Below are 19,547 nucleotides of genomic sequence, written 5' to 3'. Positions count from 1 at the left end.
TAGGTATGAAACCCAAGAGAAAAGGAAGAACAACAAAAACAAGCAAAAACAATTAAGAAAATGGTAATAGGAACATACATGTCAATAATTACCTTGAAAGTAAATGGATTAAGTGCTCCAATCAAAAGGCACAGACTGGCTGAATGAATACAAAAATAAGACCCATATATATGCTGCCTACAAGAAACCCAAGGGCTTCCCTGGTGGCTCAGAGGTTAAAGCGTCTGCCTACAATGTGAGAGACTGGGTTTGATCCCTGGGTCAGGAAGATCCCCTGGAGAAGGAAATTGCAACCCACTCCAGTGTTCTTGCCTGGAGGATTCCACGGACGGGGGAGCCTGGTGGGCTACAGTCCAATGGGTCGCAAAGAGTCGGACACTACTGAGCGACTTCACTTTACTTCTTCTCTTCACAAGAAACCCACTTCAGACTTAGGGACAAATACAGACATAAAGTGAGAGGATGGAAAGAGATATTCCATGCAAATGGAAATAAAAAGAAAGTGGGAGTAGCAATTCTCATATCAGACAAAATAAACTTTAAAATAAATAGAGTTACAAGAGATAAGGGAGGACACTACATATTGATCATGGGATCAATCCAAGAAGAAAATGTAACAATTATAAGTATTTATGCACCCAGCATAGGAGCCCCTCAATATATAAGGCAAATGCTAACTGCCATAAAAGGGCAAACTGATAGTAGCACAATAGTAGCGGGGGACATTAACACCCCACTTACACCAACAGGCATATCATCCAGACAGAAAATAAATAAAGAAATACAGCTTTAAATGACATCATAGACTAGATAGATTTGATGGATATTGATAGGACATTCACTTGAAAGTTGCAAAATACAATTTCTTCTCACGTGCACATGGAATATTCTCCAGGATAGATCACATCTTTGGTCACAAACCAAGCCTTGAAACATTTAAGAAAATTGAAATTGTATCAAGCATCTTTTCTGACCACAACAGATCGAGATTAGAAATTAATTACAAGGAAAAAAACTAAAATGTAAACACATGGAAACTAAACAGTACCCTGCTTAATAACCAAGAGATCACTGAAGAAATCAAAGGGGAAAAAAAATTTATATGCAGAAACAAATGACAACAAAAACAGGACAATTCAAAACCTATGGAGTCAGGCAAGTTGATTCCTCCAGTTCCATTCTTCTTTCTCAAGATTGCTTTGGCTATTCGAGGTTTTTTGTGTTTCCATACAAATCTTGAAATTATTTGTTCTAGTTCTGTGAAAAATGTGGCTGGTAGCTTGACAGGGATTGCATTAAATTTGTAAATTGCTTTGGGTAGTATACTCATTTTCACTATATTGATTCTTCTGATCCATGAACATGGTATATTTCTCCATCTATTAGTGTCCTCTTTGATTTCTTTCATCAGTTCTGATGAGATGGATGAAACTGGAGCCAATTATACAGAGTGAAGTAAGCCAGAAAGAAAAACACCAATACAGTATACTAACACATATATATGGAATTTAGGAAGATGGCAATGACGACCCTGTATGCAAGACAGGAAAAAAGACACAGATGTGTATAATGGACTTTTGGACTCAGAGGGAGAGGGAGAGGGTGGGATGATTTGGGAGAATGGGAATTCTAACTTGTATACTGTCATGTAAGAATTGAATCGCCAGTCCATGTCTGACGTAGGGTGCAGCTTGCTTGGGGCAGGTGCATGGGGATGACCCAGAGAGATGTTGTGGGGAGGGAGGTGGGAGGGGGGTTCATGTTTGGGAACACATGTAAGAATTAAAGATTTTAAAATTTAAAAAAAATAAAAAAATTAAAAAAGAAAAAAAAAAAAAACATAGATAGTATTGGGTACCAAGAAAAAAAAAAAAAAAAAAAAACCTATGGAGTACAGCAAAAGTAATTCTAAAAGGAAAGTTATAGCGATTCAACCTCAACTGAAGAAACAAGAATAGTCTCAAATCAGCAATCTAACCTTACATCTAAAGAAACTAAAGAAAGAACAACAACAACAACCAAAACCCCAAAGTTAGTAAAAGGAAAGAAGAGGTCAGAGAAGAAATAAATGAAATAGAAATGAATAAAACAGTAACAAAAATCAATATAACTAAAAGTTTGTTCTTGGAGAAGATAAATAAAATATATAAACCTTTATCCAGAATCATCAAGAAAAAAAGAAAGGACTCAAATCAATAACATTAGAAATGAAAAAGGAGAAATTATACTTGATACCATAGAAATACAAAGGACTATAAGAGACTGCTAGAAGCAATTATATGCCAACAAAATAGACAACCTGGAAGAAAAGGACAATTTTCCAAGACTGAACCAGGAGGAATTAGAAAATATAAACAGACCAATCACAAGTAACCAGATAGAAACTGTAATTAAAAATCTTCTAAGACCAGATGTCTTCACAGGCAAATTTTATCAAATATTTAGAAAGCATCTAATGCCTATCCTCAAACCTCCCCAAAAAAATGCAGAAGGAGGAACACTCCCAAACTTGTTATATGAGGCTACCATCACCCTGATATCAAAATCAGACAAAGATATCACAAAAAAGATTGTGCACCAATATCACTGATAAAAATAGACTCAAAAATCTTCAACAAAATATTAGCAAATAGAATCCAATAATATGCAAAAAGGCTCATAAACGATGGTCAAGTGAGATTTATCCCAAGGATACAAAGATTCTTCTATACATACAAATCAACTTATGTGATACACTACATTAACAAAATGAAGAACGTAAACAGTATGATCATCTCAGTAGATGCAGAAAATGTTTTTGACAAAATTCAACACCCATTTGTGGGAGGAAAAAAAAAACTCTCCAGAAAGTGGACATAGAGGGAATCTACCTCAACATAATAAAGGCTATATATGACAAACCCATGGCAAACATCATTCTCAGTGGCAAAAAACTGGAAACACTCTCACCGCTATTGTTCAACATAGTTTGGAAGTCCTAGTCATGGCAATCAGAGAAGAAAAAGGAAAAAAAAAAAAAAGTGGAGTCCAGGTTAGAAAAAGAACCCAGAGAAGAAAAACGAGAAAAAAAAAAAGGAACCCAGGTTATCATTGTTTGCAGATGACACGATACTATACATAGAAAATCCTAAAGATGCCACCAGAAAAACACTAAAGTTAACCAATGAACTTGATAAAAAGCTTCAGGATACAATATTAATGCAAAGAACTCTCTTGCATTCCTATACACTAACAGCAAAAGATTAGAAAGAGAAATTAAGGAAACAATCCCATTTACAACAAAAAGAATAAAATACCTAGGAATAAACCTACCTAAGGAGACAAAAGGGGTGTACTCTGAAAACTATAAAACACTGATGAAAAAAGTCAAAGATAACACAAACAGTTGGAGAGATAGACCATGTTCTTGATTGAGAAGAATCAATATCATGAAAATGAATATGCTACCCAAAGCAATCTACAGATTCAGTGCAATCCCTATCAAATTAACAATGGCATTTCTCACACAATTAGAATTAAAAAATTTATAATTTGTATGGAAATACAAAATATCCTGAATAGTCAAAGCAATCTTGAAAAAGAAAGAGAGCTGGAAGATTCAGGCTCCCTGACTATATTACAAAGTTACAGTAATCTAGATAGTATACTATTGTCACAAAAACAGAAATATAGATCAACAGAACAGGATAGAAAGCCCAGAGATAAACCCATATAGTCACCAAATCTATGGTAAAGGAGGTAAGAACATACACAGGAGAAAAGATAGTAACTTCAATAAGTGGTACTGGGAGAACTGGACAGCTATTGATATGTGCTAAATAATGAAATTAGAACACTACCTAACTCCATACACAAAAATAAACTCAAAATGGAATAAAGACCTACTGCAAGACTGAACACTTATTCTAAGAGGAAAACACAGGAAAAACACTTTTTTTTCTGACAGAAATCACAGCAAGATCTTTTTGGACACACCTCTTAAAGTAATGAAAATAAAAACAAAAATAAACAAATGGAATTTAATTAAACTTAGAAAACTTTTTCATAGCAAAGGAAACCATAAACAAGACAAAAAGACAACCCTTAGAATGAGAAAAATATTTTCAAACAAAGCAACAGACAAAAGATTAATCTTCAAATTATATAAACAGCCCACAGAGCTCAATATCAAAGAAAAAACCCAAGAGAAAATGGGCAGAAGACCTAAATAAACATTTCTTCAAGGAAGACATACAGATGGCCAAAAGGCACACAAAAATACGCTCAACATCACTAATTATTAGAGAAATGTTAATCAAAATTACAATGAGGTATCACCTCACTCTGATGATAGTGGGCATCATCAAAAATCTATAAGCAATAAATGCTGGAGAGGGTGTGGGGAAATGGGAACCCTCTTGCACTGTTGCTGGGAATGTAAATTGATACAGCCACTATGGCGAACTGTGTGGAGGTTCTTGAAAAAGTAAACATAGAACTACCTATGGCCCAGCAATCCCACTGCTGGGCATATATCCTGAGAAAACCATAATTCAAAAAGACACAGGTACCCCAGTGTTTACTGTAGCACTGTTTACAGTAGCCAGGACATGGAAACAACCTAGTGTCCATTAACAGATGAATAGATAAAGAAGATGTAGTACATACATACAATGGAATATTATTCACCATATAAGGGAACAAAATTGGCCCATGTGGATGGACCTATAATCTGTCATACAGAGTGAAGTAAGTCAGAAAGAAAAAAATGAATATGGTATATTAATGCATGTATGTGGAATCTAGAAAAAATTACAGATGAACCTAGTTTCAGGGCAGGAATAGAGACACAGACATAGAGAATGGGCATATAACACAGCAGGAAAAGGAGAGTGGAATGATCAGGAGAGTAGGTTTGACATATATACACTACCATGTGTAAAACAGATAGCTAGTGGGAACCTATAGTAAAGCACAGGGGACTCAGCTCAGTGCTCTGGGATAACCTAGATGGATGGGATGGTAGGGAGAGATCTAAAAAGGAGGCAATAGATGTATACATATAACTGATTCTCTTTTTGTAGAGCAGAAACTAACACGTGCATTAGTTGCTCAGTCATGTCCAACTCTTTGCAACCCCATGGATATTAGCCTGCCAGGCTCCTTTATCCATGGAATTCTCCAGGCAAGAACACTGGAGTGTGTTGTCATTTCCTTCTCCAGGGGATCTTCCCGACTCAAGGATCAAACCTGGGTCTCCCGCATTGCATTGCAAGTAGATTCTTTACCATCTAAGCCACCAGGGAAGCCATAGGAAAGCAATTATATTCCAGCCAAAAAAAAAAAAAAAATTAACATATAGCACATAGGCCTAATCATTTTGAAGGTCTTCACTTTCCTGTGAAGGCTCCCATGTACATGCAAAAATAAGATTGGTATAGTTTTTTCCTATTAATCTGTGTTATGTCAACTTAATTCTCAGGCCCAATCAGAGATCCTAAGAGGGTAAAAGTAAAGTTTTGTCTTCCCTACAATAACATATTCATGTCTAGAGAGACTCAGCATTAAAAAAAAAAAAAATCCATTCTCCTAAAATAAAGTTAAAAGCTAATCAACATGATATTAAAATATGCCTAACTTTAAAGTTCATGTAGAAAGATAAACAAGTATTATTAGGAAAATCCTAAAAAAGAAAAGTAATTAGATAGGACTACCCATATTACTGTTAAAACATATTATAAAACATCAATAAGTAGAAGACTGTGCAATGTGTATATAAATATATAGACAAAACAATGATTGAATAGAAAGTCTACAAATAGACCCAGATATATATGAGAATTCCATATAGTATCCAAAAACAATCTCAAATCAGTAAGTTGAAGAGGGACTTTTTAATAAATGGTGTTGAGATAACAGGAAAGTCATATGGAAAAATATAGACTGGGATATGTACCTCATACTGTATAGTATATATTGACTCCAAATGGATCATAGCTTTTAACATTAAAAAATATGAAAACATAAAAGTGTAGAAGAAAGCTAGGCAAATAATTCAAAACCTTGTATTTGGGAAGGCCTTTTAAATTAAGACTTAAATTCAGACGCCATTTTAAAAGGAAGACTGATAAATTTGACAACATATATGAAAGCCAGGGGCTTCCCAGGTGGCTCAGTGGGTAAAGAATTTGCCTGCAGTGCACGAGATACAAAAGACGTGGGTTCAGTCCCTGGGTCAGGAAGATCCCCTGGAAGAGGAGATCCACTCAGTATTCTTGCCTGGAGAATCCCATGGACAGAAAAACCTGGTGGGCTACAGTCCATAGGGTCAAAAAGAGTCAAACATGACTGAAGCAACTTAGCACACATGTGTTCATGCACCAAAGCCAAGTCTAAAGAAAAACTTTGAAGGCAAAGTTGCAGCTCACATCAGAAACAAGGTGTGAACCCTAACAGACACAAATCCATGTGAATATGTATGTCCATATACCTTAAAAATTAAGAATAAAATGCCCAACTAGTTAATAGTAAAAATAGGCAAAGGATATACCAAATAATTCACAAATATTGAATAAATACAAACATCTCTTATTAAAACATGCTGAATTTTACTCAGAATAAGAGAAATATACATTTAAACTATAGTAAGATTTCATTTTTACCTCTTAAATTAGAAATTTTTCAACATTTTTACAAGCATTGAAGCTTTGACAGCAAACTTAGTTGGAAAATTTATGGTGAGATAGACATTTGTATACTCTGCAAAACCATGTAACTCCTACAGACAGCAATTTGGAAATAGTTTTCAAATTTTCAAATACATGTACTCTTTGACCCAGGATTCCTACCATGGAAATTTATATATCCTACAGATATAATTTATATATACAAGGTAATGCATTAGTGCATAGTTCAGAACAGAAAAAGATTGGAAAATTCATGGATTCATCAAAGAGATTATCAGCCCACACTACATCACACAATAAAATCCTGTGCAGGCATAAAAGGGAATTAATGAGAAACCTGTCTATGCACAAACACAGAGACATCTTCTGTTTATATTGATAAATAAAATATAAAGCAAGATTTAAGAGATTTAAGACTAATTTTCCTATTGGAAAGTTGTCAAATAAGAATACATACTAATTTCTTAACTTGTATTTGTTAAAGTAAACACTAGAAAAATACATGAGATGCAAATATAAGTTTATCCCTGTTTAAAGATGGAAAGGAATATGGTGATGGCAAGAGAATGAAAGTGAAAATTCTCAGTGGATACCCTTTATATCATGTTTGGTTTTGAAATATATATTATATTATACATTAGCTATTTTAAAATTTTAATTTAAAAGAAAAGTATCTCTAGATTGCCTCACACTCACCCTTCTGAACAGCTGAATTCTATTTCTGATCCAAAAGAGTAATCTGTCTTAACTATCACTTGCCCATTAAGTAATTCTCCTGGGTTTCCACATCGTTTTTCTGCGAGAAAAATTAAAATGATGATTAGTGATTCCATGTACTCAAGGATATGGCATTAGAAAAGAAAGCTGATGGATCATTGTGGTAATGAAGTCTATGGTCCAGAATTTAACATACTGACCAAGGAACTAAGCTCTATTCTATATCTCCAGTGTGTACTTGGAACTTAAGCCACTCAAAATACATGTCCTTGGTCACAAAAGGTAACAAAAAAGTATAGAACTTTTGTGTATATCCATACTACTAGAAAAACATCACAGAATTTATTCTCAATTAAGAGTGAATAACAGCATCTTCTTCCAAACACAGTATTTGGGATGAGTTTTCTTTTGTATTGTCATTTTCTCGACACATAATTTTCATAATTTTATACAATGAATCCAGTTTTCAGTGTATTAAAATGAATTTGCAGTTCACTTCTGAAAAAAGTACTTAATGAATAGATTGTAAATGATAGATTTACTTTTCAGCGCAACTAGGTGGCTCCTAATTTGTTTGCTTTATTCATTTGTTTGTTTTTTTCCAAAAGTGGTACACATGTGTACATTGAAATCAGAAACTGACCAACTGGATTGTTCCTTAGTGATCAGAGATACTCATTTGCATTTATAAAGCTTAGTTCCTGAGGCAACTTTGCGAAGAAGGACAAAGCACAAATAAGAGAAATGAATGTTCATACTTACTGACACAAAACTCTTTGTAATTCCAATTGCCTGTTGCCTTACAGGTAAGAAAATAACTTTTTGAACTTATCCCATAGCCAGGACGACATTTGTATCTCAGAGTAGTTCCCGTTTCAAATGTTGTCTCATTCAACTCATTTATTGGATAAGCGAAGTCTAAATAGGGTGGAATACCACAACTTCCTGAATACCAAAATGACAAAACACTCAAGTTAGAGCTTGAGACACAGCATCCTAAAGTTTCAGTAGCATTACTTTAGGGCAGGAAACATTCTTTTCTCCTCTAATCAAGAAAAATAATAACTCCTATTATCCCCACTGTTCAATGAATCCAGAGAGTAATTAGTAATACATGTTTGTTGATTAACGACAATGATAAAGATATAAGGCATAAAGTTTTCATTTCTTTTCTCTTATAAATGATTTATCTTAAAAGGATGGCAGACAAGATTTCATCAGCCTATCAGATTGCCCATATCTGCTGACTCATATGCATCCATGCAAATCCAGAAGTCCAACAGTTTTCTTCAACAGAAGTATATTTCATTAATAATAACAGAAACTTATCATTTAATTAATAGTAACATTACATGAGTTTGGGTGAATTCCGGGAGTTGGTGATGGACAGGGAGGCCTGGCATGCTGCAATTCATGGGATCACAAAGAGTCGGACACAACTGAGCGACTGAACTGAACTGAACTGAACATTGCATAACATTGGTTGTTTCAGAGAACAGAAACTCGGCGGCTAGGAGAAGGATGACTATAACATTTCTAATTTGTCCTTTTTGCATCCTTTGGACTTTGTGTGGTCTGAAGGAAGAAACATGGAGCCCTTGAAGCATAACAATCTTAATCCTGCTTTACTTGCAAGAACAAAATGTAGGGCTGATTTATCTTTTAGGAGCCACACTAGAAGTTTACACTTTTCCTGTCCATTCTGGATAAACCCACAGGCAGCGAAGATTGTTTAGTCAGGCTAATAGATAATACAGATTTGTTTCAAGTCATGGTTGGGACAAATTGTTTTGGAAATCCCTGAAGAAATTCTAGGAGGAAATGTCTATAAAATTGACTATGTGTAAAGCAAATGACCCCTACATTCCAAATTATTCCAAATCCCCTTAAGTTCCAAATTTCACATAAATTCCAAACTTCACCAAATAAACCCTTTGTTGCTAAAGCTGAATTTCTGCTAAAAGCTTAATCAGCTCTTTGTTAGTCTTGAAAGTGAAGGAGCAAATGATCGGGAAACTTTGCTGACAATTTGAACTTCTCTCCCTATTACTTACCAAGAACAGTAGCCAACAGAGTAGCAACCAAGGTTACTTGGAACAGAATTGGATCAGAGATACTCCACAGCCTAGAGAAGGGCCAGGATGCCATTGTCCCCTTGCTATGAAGGATCATAACTGGAACTCTCTGATGCTTCATTGACACTTTTCTGCTGAAAGAACTCAATTTAAAAAACAATCATTGGATTCCTACTTGTCATAAAGAACTAGGATCATGCTATGGGATCCATGTCTTGAAATTACAGCCTAGAGTTGGAAGAAAAGAGAGGTGCACCAATATTGCAACACAAAACAGTAGGTGTTAGCCTCTGAAGAAGCACTCTACTCATGAAAGAGATTCATTCCAAATGGAGAGATGGGAGGTAGCTTAATCTAAGTTAGGTATTCTGCAAAAGTTAGAAAATGTAGGCAGGGCATATTGGGGAACAGTACATAGCACTACAGTTTGGCTGGAAAGCAAGGTGTTGCAGATGGTTGTTAACCAGGAGGCAGCTCACAGGTGTGTCTGAATGGGACATAAGAGCCAAGGTTAGGAATTTATGGACGCTACTCTTTAGAAAGTAAAGAGCCATTGTTTCTCAGTTTTGTTTTGATTTGGTTTTGTTTTAGGTGTGTTTGTTTTTAATATGTCCTTAGAGTGATACATCATTGTACCTTAATATCAATAGAGTGGATGTATTAACTATACATGATAGATTGAGTGAACAGAGGAGAAACAAGGAGATTGATTAAGAAGACTATTGTAGTTGGCCAGGTGAGCCACAGAGATGATCAGACCAAGGAAATGGCAAAGGAGTTAGAGAAAATGAAATAAACTTAAAACAAAACAAAAAGCAGGAAGATTATAAGATGAGAAAAAAGAGTTGGATCATCATGTATAATATTGGCAGTTCCTCATGATAACTATCAACTGAAACAATAAACCAAGCAATTTGCAGTTTTAGGGGGAAAAGATAGTTTTATTTATAGATATATGTAGGGGCTTTCCAGGTGGCTCAGCGGTAAAGAACCCACATGACAAGCAGGAGACACAGGTTCCATCTCTGGGTCAGGAAGATCCCCTGGAGAAGGAAATGGTAACACACTCCAGTATTCTTGCCTGGAAAATCCCATGGGTAGAGAAGCCTGGCAGGCTACAGTCCATGATGTCACAAAGAATTGGACATGACTTAGCAACTAAACAATAAAAACATAGATATGTGTAAATATATATATATTTATATATATAGATATATTGGTGGTTCAGATGGTAAAGTGTCTACAACGCAGGAGACCTGGGTTCGATCCCTGGGTTGGGGAGATTCTCTGGAGAAGGAAATGGCAACCCACTCCAGTACTCTTGCCTAGAAAATCCCGTGGATGGAGGAGCCTGGTGCAAGCTACTGTCCATGGGGTCGCAAAGAGTGGGACACGGCTGAGCGAAATCACTATCACTTACATATAGGTATATAAATAAAAATATATGTGACAAATGTACTTTCATTATTTAATTAGACTAAAGACTTATTTAAAGCTAAATCGTGAAGAACATTTTCTCTTCACCACGCTCCTGTTCCCACTGGGAAAAAAAAAAAAAACAGTGTATCTTAAATTTACATTAGAATTAGTCTTTGTCTTCAAAGGAACACATCAAGTTAAGCCCCAATGAAATACTGAGTTTCATCTTTTATTCTGACCCTTGTTAGATCCACAGGATTCTACTCTCCCCATAATTCATATTAATTGCATATCCGTTTAGATAAAAGAGGTCCCCTCAATATTTGCCTCAAAGATGTTTCTGTCCCACATTTAGGGGAAAAAAGTTCATAGTGGCCCTTCACACGACACGGAGGGCTCCAACTTCTTCACTGAGCAAAGACTCGTCTAATCTTACCTTTGCAAAACTCAGTTCTGACACTCAGGCCTGCCACCTGCTATCAGCTGTGGGTAACTCCACCCCTACCCCATGAGTCTGGACTTGGCCACTAGGAAAATTCTGCAAAAAAAACACCTGTTGAAGAATTTATCAAATATCTTTAGTTATTTAAAATGTGTTTGCAGAATTTGTACTGTAAAAGTTGAAAAGAGTCAGGACCAGAATTCTGAGCCCCTGTTTTTCTTGTTTTCCCTTCCCTGTTTTCTTAATACCTCCCTTCTGATCTCTAGTCTCTACTCCTCGCAATCTGATGAGACTGGAGACAGTTGGGGGTACAGCAGGCTCCACACTGAAATGTTGTTGAATGACAACCCCCAGAGGAGAAGAAGTCAATCCGGGGCCAGAAATGAGGCTTGATCGCTCAGAGCTTTTGTGTAATAAAGTTTTATTAAAGTATAAAGGAGATAGAGAAAGCTTCTGACATAGGCATCACAAGCGGGCAGAAAGAGTACCCCCTGCTAGTCTTCAGCTGGATGTTATATAGTCACCAGCAGTCTGTTAATGAAAGAAAGGAATGTCTTAAAACTCAGAATGGCAGCAGGCCCCTCACCCGTAAGATGCATTTTGTGATAATCTTGGCACCAAATGGTTCATCCTGGGCCATGAAATGATTAACTTGAATCTTGAAGAAGGGCAGATCACCATACAAATAGTTTCATTTACATAGATTAGAGAAACAATATCTGAGTATAACATACTGGTTTGTCAAATAGGTTCTGAGCCAAAAGGCAGAACCGACTTGAAGACAGAGTTTGGGTAAATGTATAGCATATTAGCATAGCTTAAGAGAAACATTTCCATAAGAAAAAGGCATTGGTAAACTTCGGGTGAAACCAGGTGTCACTATGGCAACACAGAATTTTAAGAGAAACCTCCTTTTAAATTTGTATAGAGAAGGAAAAAATATCGCTCGTTTTTTCCTCCTGCCACTTAAGAGAGATAAAAATGTCTGACCCTTGCAGGCCATTTCCTCCGTTTGGAGACCCCTGGCCTTACTGCCTGTTATCCTCTCATTCCCCTCTTTTCTTTTAGGAGAATTATGTTGCCTAGGAGAAAGGGGCATCATTTTCGTTCCATAACTGCTTCTGAGCTGAGAAGGGGCGTTGTCCCTAAGTTGGCGAGGCAACATATTCTCCTAATCGTCACATTGAGGATATCTGATCTAGGGGCCCCAAATAGTAGTTGGAGGAAGTTGCAGCAGTAGCAGGAGTTTGAGCAACCATTTGTAACTTAAAAGCTTTCATGCGGCTAGAAACAAATCCAGTTATGCAATTACAGATGCAGGGAGCAAACAGTAAAAACTAAACAATAAGAATTATTGTAATTGAGATAGTTGTCCACCATGGGGAATGAGTTAACGTCTCTCAAAGTGAGGCAATTGAGGCTTCAGGAGTATCCATGGCCCCAATCACACAAAAGCTCTGAGCGATCAAGCCTGTCTCTGGCCCCAGATTAAATTCTTTGCCTCCGGGGGCCAAGAATCCCAACGGCGTGATTCAACAACAACCTTCAAACATGATGAAAAACAGTCCCCTAAATCATCTGCAAATTTTACAAAATATCACAAATTTCTCCCACCCAATTAAAGCTGTTATAAACTATAAAAACCATAAGAATCAGTTTCTTTCATTTTTGATGTCAGTAAATGTGTCACGTTTATTGAATTTCAGTGAAATTAAAGAGATTTAAGAATATCAATGTGTTGGCAAAATAGAATTTGCCTGTAATCAAGAGGATAACAGTATAGAGTAAAATTTTTCCCACATGCATTGCTGTAGTTGTTACAATATTCACAAGAAAAACGTACACACAGAACATAATCAGAAAAATATTTGTGAGTATATTTATAAAGATACAGCCATAGATTGAACCCTTAGTCTCAGGAAATTGAACAATACTTAAAATATTATTTCAAAGATAATATTCATTAGTTGTGCTCCAAAAAAATATTTATAACCATTGAATACATTCAAAATGAATACTTCTTAGAATGATATTAACTAAACTGATAATGTGATAAGTTCAGCAAATTGATTTCAGTGAACTGATCCTTCAGGAATGGGCATTCATCAAACTGGTTTCTGATGACTAACTTTTTAGTCATAAACCAGCTGATCTGGACAACCCAGATCCCTGACATTTCTAAACATGTTCTTACCTTCTACGCCTGCCCATGTCACCTTCCCTCTCATCATTTCCTCTTTAGTTCCTACTCATTCCAGCGGTCCCTTCTCCAGGGTCCCCTCCTGTGCTCCAGACCAGTCTCCAGCTTCCAGTTACAACTGAGTGTTTATAATTCTGATTCCGACTCAGCTTAACTGACAGCTGAGGTCTGTCTTCCCCATTGGACCACAAGTTCCTTGAAGTCAGAAGGTGGGCTGTTAGTCATCTTTTTCCTCCAAGATACCTAGCCCTGTACCTCACTCAAAGTGCTCAAAAAATGTTTGTTGAATTTACTTTCAAAAGTACCTAGTGCTAAAAGTATGTTTTCAAGAAAAATAATACCATTCCATGTCTACTGTTACACTGCTTGCTTTGTCAAGGTCAGATTTTAGCTGATTTTGAAACAAGGCAAATCTGATATCTTAATGAAAACAGATTCTAGTGATTTTACTCTAGGCTGTTCCCCATCCTTAACCCAAAGTTACCATAACATCAACTATAAAACATAGGATAGTAGTGAAGGAAAGAATAAACAAACACCACAGTCTATGACAGAGCTAAAAGGCAGCCACACACACGTACAGACCCCATACTGTGATGAGATTAATGGCATGGCCACAGACACAGGGCTGGGGACTGTGACACAGCAGGACAGCATGTGGCCAGACCCTGGGATATGAACGCTGAAGTCAGACCTAGGCCATGTGGATTCAGTCCTGGTTCCCCCACACAGCAACTGTGTGCTCATGGCAAGAGAGTCAGCTCTCTAAGCTCTCAATTTCCATATTTATAAACTGAAAATAACTCTACATGTCTCCCAAAATTGCTGAAAGGGTTTGGTTTGGTGCATGGACAGCACATAGTAAATATCCATGAGAAATGTTAAGGAAGAGGATAACAGCATTTGTGTTGGAATGTGATTCTAGCAGAAGCAGAACTCCTAGAGTCAAAACATCATCATGAAAATGACATAAAATCATAATGGCTACAATTCCAGGAGACTTTAGCTAAGCCCTGATAAAGAGGAAAACACTCTGGACTTGGGTCAGAAGTCTTAGTCAGGTTTCCACTGTGGCCCATCGTAATAGTGAGGCCCAGTGCATGCTGCATGCTAAGTCACTTCAGTCCTGCCCGACTCTGCAACACTGTGGACCATAGCCCACCAGGCCTCTGTGTCCATGGGATTCTCCAGCCAAGAATACTGGAGTGTGTTGGCATTTCCTTCTCCAGGGGATCTTCCCCACCCAGGGATAGAACTTTTGTCTCTTATATTTCCTGCATTGGCTGGTGGTTTCTTTACCACTAGAGTCACCTGGGAAGTGAGACTCAGGACCATACCCATAGCAATAACAATGGCACCCCCAGGGGTCCCTCCTAGACTTCTGCTTCCCTCATCTTAACTCTCTTCTTGGAAGGAACTCATTCACTCTATGACCATCACCTATGAATCACTCACAGACCTCTAGGCCCAACTGTCTCCTACGGGTACAAAAACTTGTATGTGCCATAAACTCAATTATTAATAAAAAAAAATCTTACTCTGTACTGTTACTTACCACATGTCAATTTTGAGCCTTTCAGGCCTGCCTCCTTTACTCTTGTTGCTAACTAGAAAATTCCTGTGCTGAGCCTTATGACTGGAGTTTTACAAAAGACTGTGAAAAAAAATCTCTGCAAAATAAGGAGGAATTATTTTCTCTTCCCTTGAAATTACAGAATAGCAGATATCTACATCATAAATTGACCTGCAAATGTCATATCTAACAAAGGGATGGTTTCCAACACTTGACCATAACTTGTAACCTTTGAAAGTCTAAAATTCTAACTGGTTATCTTAGAAAATTATTTTTGTCTTAGATAATATTTGTGAGGTGAGGTGAAGTTGCTCAGTCATGTCCGACTCTTTGCGACCCTGTGGACTGTAACCTACTAGGTTTCTCTGTCCATGGGATTCTCCAGGCAAGAATACTGGAGCGGATTGCCATTTCCTTCTCCAGGGGATGTTCCCGACCCAGGGATCGAACCTGGATCTCCCGCATTGGAGGCAGATGCTTTAACCTCTGAGCCCCAGGGAAGCCTTGTGAACTTCTTAGCAAGTCCAAAAATAAATTGTTACACTTTCTTCACTTGCAGTCCTGAACATAAATTAACACTTTTGACTGTTGGATTTCTTTTCTTTAAATTTCAGCTTTATTGAGGCATAGGTGACTAAACTGCAAGATACTTAAAGTGTACATCGTGATGATTTGACAGAGGTATACGTTATGAAAGTATTTCTCCCTGCTCCCCTTCTAATTAATTAATACATCCATTATATCACATATTTGACTTTTCCCCACAGTGTAATTAAAAAATAAGTGACATACATCGTTGCATAAGTTTAAGGTATACAGCATGATGATTTGATTTATACAAATTGTGAAATAATTACCATAATAGGTCCAGCTAACATTCATCTTCTCATATAGATACAATAAATAGAAAACAAAGAAAAAAAGACAAAATTTTTCCTAATGGTGAGAACTCATGATGAATCTTCAACAACTTTCCAGTATATCATGAAGCAGTTAATCATGGTCATCGTGCTGTATATTACATGCCTAGCACTTACTTATCTCATAAATAGAAGTTCGCACCTTTTAATCACATTCTTCCAACTCCTCCCCCCAACTCAACTCATGCCCTCCACCTCTGGTAACCACAAGTCTAATCTCTTTTTCTATAAATTTGTTTTGGACGGTTTTGGTTTTTTGTTTTGTTTTAGATTCCACAAAGAAGTATACCTTTTCTTTCTAGGAATGACATTTAAGTTCTATTGTCTTGGCAAATTTCAATTGTACATTACAGTATTACCACTATGTTTTACATTAAATCCTTAAACCTTCATCTTATAGCTGAAAATTTATACCCTTTTACCAACCTCTCCTTGTTTTTCCCATCCCCCAGCCCCTGGCAACCACTTCTTAGATTTCTTACTTAAGAAAAAAAATGTTTTTAAAATTTGTTGTAATAAGTCTCAAGGTTCAGCTCAGTATTTCCAACTGCTTTATTTGTATCTCCCAGATAACATATCCAAAACTAAACATGCCATCTTCTTTCTAACACTGCTTGACCTTCGCTTTCTGTCTCAACTAAGATAATAATCACCACTCGGTTTTCCAGACTAGAAACCTACGAAAACTAGCTTCCTCTCTTTTGTCACCTTTCCATATGCAAATTCACCAAGTCTTGTCACATTGGCTGCAGAAACACTAAGAATCTGTCATTCTCTCTTCTACCTACTACCATGGTGGTCAGGATTTACGTTCTCAGAGTTTCCTTCACTCCACCCTGTGTGATTGTTAAGTTGCTTCAGTCATGTCTGACTCTTCGTGACGCTATGGACTGTAGCCCTCCACGCTCCTCTGTCCGTGGGATTCTCTGGGCAAGAATACTGGAGTGGGTTGCCAGGCCATCCTCCAGGGGATCTTCCTGACCCAGGGATCAAACCCAAGTCTCTCAGGTCTCCTGCATTGGCAGGCGGATTCTTTACCACTAGCGCCACCTGGGAAGCCCTACACCACCCACCCTACACCACAGCAAAAGCCTCCAAACAACTGCAAGCCAGCTTTCACATTGATGCTGTTATATTCCTAAGAAGCAATTTATAAATTGCTAAACTATTAGCAATTTAAAAACACCCACGGTCCCCAGTTCTCCAGGTTCCCATAAGTCACGCAACTCTCCCTCTACTTCTGCTCACTTAAAACACTGTGCTTCAACCACACACATGTGCTTATCTTTCCCAAAATGTATCCTAGAACTTTGTAAACACCTGCAAGCACTTTCATATGATGTCTCTCAGTGTATGAACGTTCTTAAGTCCCAGCCTCTCCATGATGCACTTATCCAGATTGAATGCCACCTCATTGGTGAAGAATTACCCAACCCCTACACCCAAGAAATATCAGTCTTTGCTATGCTTCCCTGATTACCTTGCTGACATCTCAATTGTAACACCACATTGTATTGTAACTATCTATTCACTTTTGCCCCTTGACTGTAGGACCCTTGAAGGCAAAAAAGGTGTTTATCCAACCTTCCAGTTTCTAACCTAATATTAACTGGCATAATAATAGTTATCTAATAAATGTGAAACAAATGAAATGCAAATTAGTTTTTCCTCAGGGTGAGAATGACTAAACACCTACTGAGGACCAAATGAAATAATCTGTGGGAAGTGCTTGGTAAATTTTGAAGAGATGATTCAGTGATTCATCTCCCCTTGCTGGTTCCCAGGGTGTGTGGTGGCTCATTGGGCCAGTGGAGCATTTCCAGTTCACCACCATGACTCATTGTGGTCCCTCAGCACAGCCTGCACAGGACTCAGCAAACCAGACTATGGAGATGGAGGCTCCAACTTACAAGCTGAGGAGACCTGATTTGAGTCCCAGCAATGACAGTCAATTTCTGTGATCTTGAAGAAGCTATATCAGCTCCCCAGTATCAGTTTCTCATCCTTAAAATGATGACATTAAACTTAGATTATCCTTCTATTCCCTACAAACCCTAGAATTATGGAATTACCCACTGAAAAGCTAAGACTTTCTTAGCAAATGCCCTGATATTTCACTATCACCTTTTAAATTCCTATAGAAATGAAACCAACTCAAGAACTATAGTCACCATGGAGGATCTCTTGTGAAAATACCATTGGCATTTACAAAGCAGTACAATTTGAGAGGCTCTGAGAAAATCCTCAGCCTCCAAATTTCCCCTCTCATTAGAGATTACTTTTTAAAGTTAACTAATTTATTTATTAATTATAATTTATTTAATTATTAAATATTAAAATTTATTTCTTTAAAGTTCCCTTTTTAAAAATTCAGATACCTCTGGAAAAAATAACTTTTTTTTCTCCAGTTTCAAGTGAGTGTCTCCTGGCTCACACCTGTACTCTCAATCACATTCCTTGCAGACTCCAGAAAGAACTTGCTTCCACAATTTTCTCTTTCCTAGAATTTCTTTAAATCTCATCAGCTCCTTCTTTCTGAGCCATATTATAATGTATCTCTAAAATTAATATAAACATTCTTTGATGTTTCTTCCCCTTCTGGACACTCTACTTTGTATTCTCCTTTACTACTACATTGAGGGACAGAACAAGAGTCAGCAAACAGAAGGGTGGTTGAAGAATTAAAACTCAAACTAGAGGAGTACTATGTCTTGCCCAGTGAAAAGAGAAGGCAATTTCGAGAAGGAAAGCTAATCAACAACCAGATTCAACAATTGAGGGAGAGAAAAGAAATCGGAACAATTCAGACCTCTAGCTTCAGATACTAACTGGACGCTGACCAATATCCTCCTTACGAGTAAATCTAAAGGTCTTTGCTGTCAGTGGTGGAGGAGATAAGGGGTTCATAAAATCTTTAAAGAAAATTGCACGAATTTTCAGAATGTAGACTTTGGAAACTGGTCTCCTGTGTCTCTCTTTGGGACATCTGGCTTACCTCCTGTCTCAACTTCCCCATGTGGAGAGATGGTAAAGGATTTATAAACCAACACTCTCAACTTTTAGGTGCAATAATAAGAATAACTTCCTACTTCTTTCTCTCTTCAGTTTATTAGTATGCATTATTATTCCCCCACTTATAATAGAACATCGAGGCTCAGTAGGGATTACAAGTACTTTTCAAGTCACATTGTCTCCTAATGCAATATCCCTAAAAAGATTTCTGTCGAAAACACTCCAAGTTTTGTCTCTGTGTTATCCTTATAATCATGTTCTCTTTAAAGGGCCAAACAACCAGCCTTTCCCCCAAAGTACCCCAAATAATCCACTGACCTGCAGACAGCTGAGGAAGAAGACTCTATCATTGTTCCTTGGGTAGTTTCTTAAGGAGGAAGACTGCTTTGATCTGAAATAGCTTTAGTTCCTCCCCAGATAAGAGTTTAAAAGAATACCCTGAAGTTGACCCCACCAAAAAGTCCCTCACTTCCAGTCATGTGGTTGGCTGTTCAGGGACGGCCAGATAGAAATGGATGGGCAGA

The 19,547-nt window shown here is 37.3% G+C and overlaps 1 protein-coding gene across 7 annotated transcripts in view; it reads right to left on the bottom strand.

The window, feature by feature from the left end:
* C4BPA (complement component 4 binding protein alpha) overlaps window positions 1-19,547 on the bottom strand; it is a 58,877-nt gene extending 39,330 nt beyond the window's left edge. Inside the window, exons 1-5 of one of the 7 annotated variants that reach the window (XM_013970042.2) lie at window positions 19,342-19,547; window positions 11,313-11,414; window positions 9,437-9,591; window positions 8,145-8,327; window positions 7,362-7,461 (exon numbers count right to left, since the gene is read on the bottom strand). In XM_013970042.2, the coding sequence (XP_013825496.1) occupies window positions 7,362-7,461; window positions 8,145-8,327; window positions 9,437-9,578 (425 nt within the window). In that variant the 5' untranslated portion in view covers window positions 9,579-9,591; window positions 11,313-11,414; window positions 19,342-19,547. Of the gene's footprint in view, window positions 1-7,361; window positions 7,462-8,144; window positions 8,328-9,436; window positions 9,601-11,312; window positions 11,415-19,341 lie in introns of all 7 variants that reach the window. The other 6 variants (XM_013970041.2, XM_018060116.1, XM_013970043.2 and 3 more) reach the window with 6 other exon arrangements.

This window comes from Capra hircus, chromosome 16 (assembly GCF_001704415.2).
Source record: "Capra hircus breed San Clemente chromosome 16, ASM170441v1, whole genome shotgun sequence".
NCBI classification, from domain to species: domain Eukaryota; kingdom Metazoa; phylum Chordata; class Mammalia; order Artiodactyla; family Bovidae; genus Capra; species Capra hircus.
Note: the sequence above shows the minus strand (reverse complement) of the source record. Positions and strands in the feature narration are given on the sequence as shown.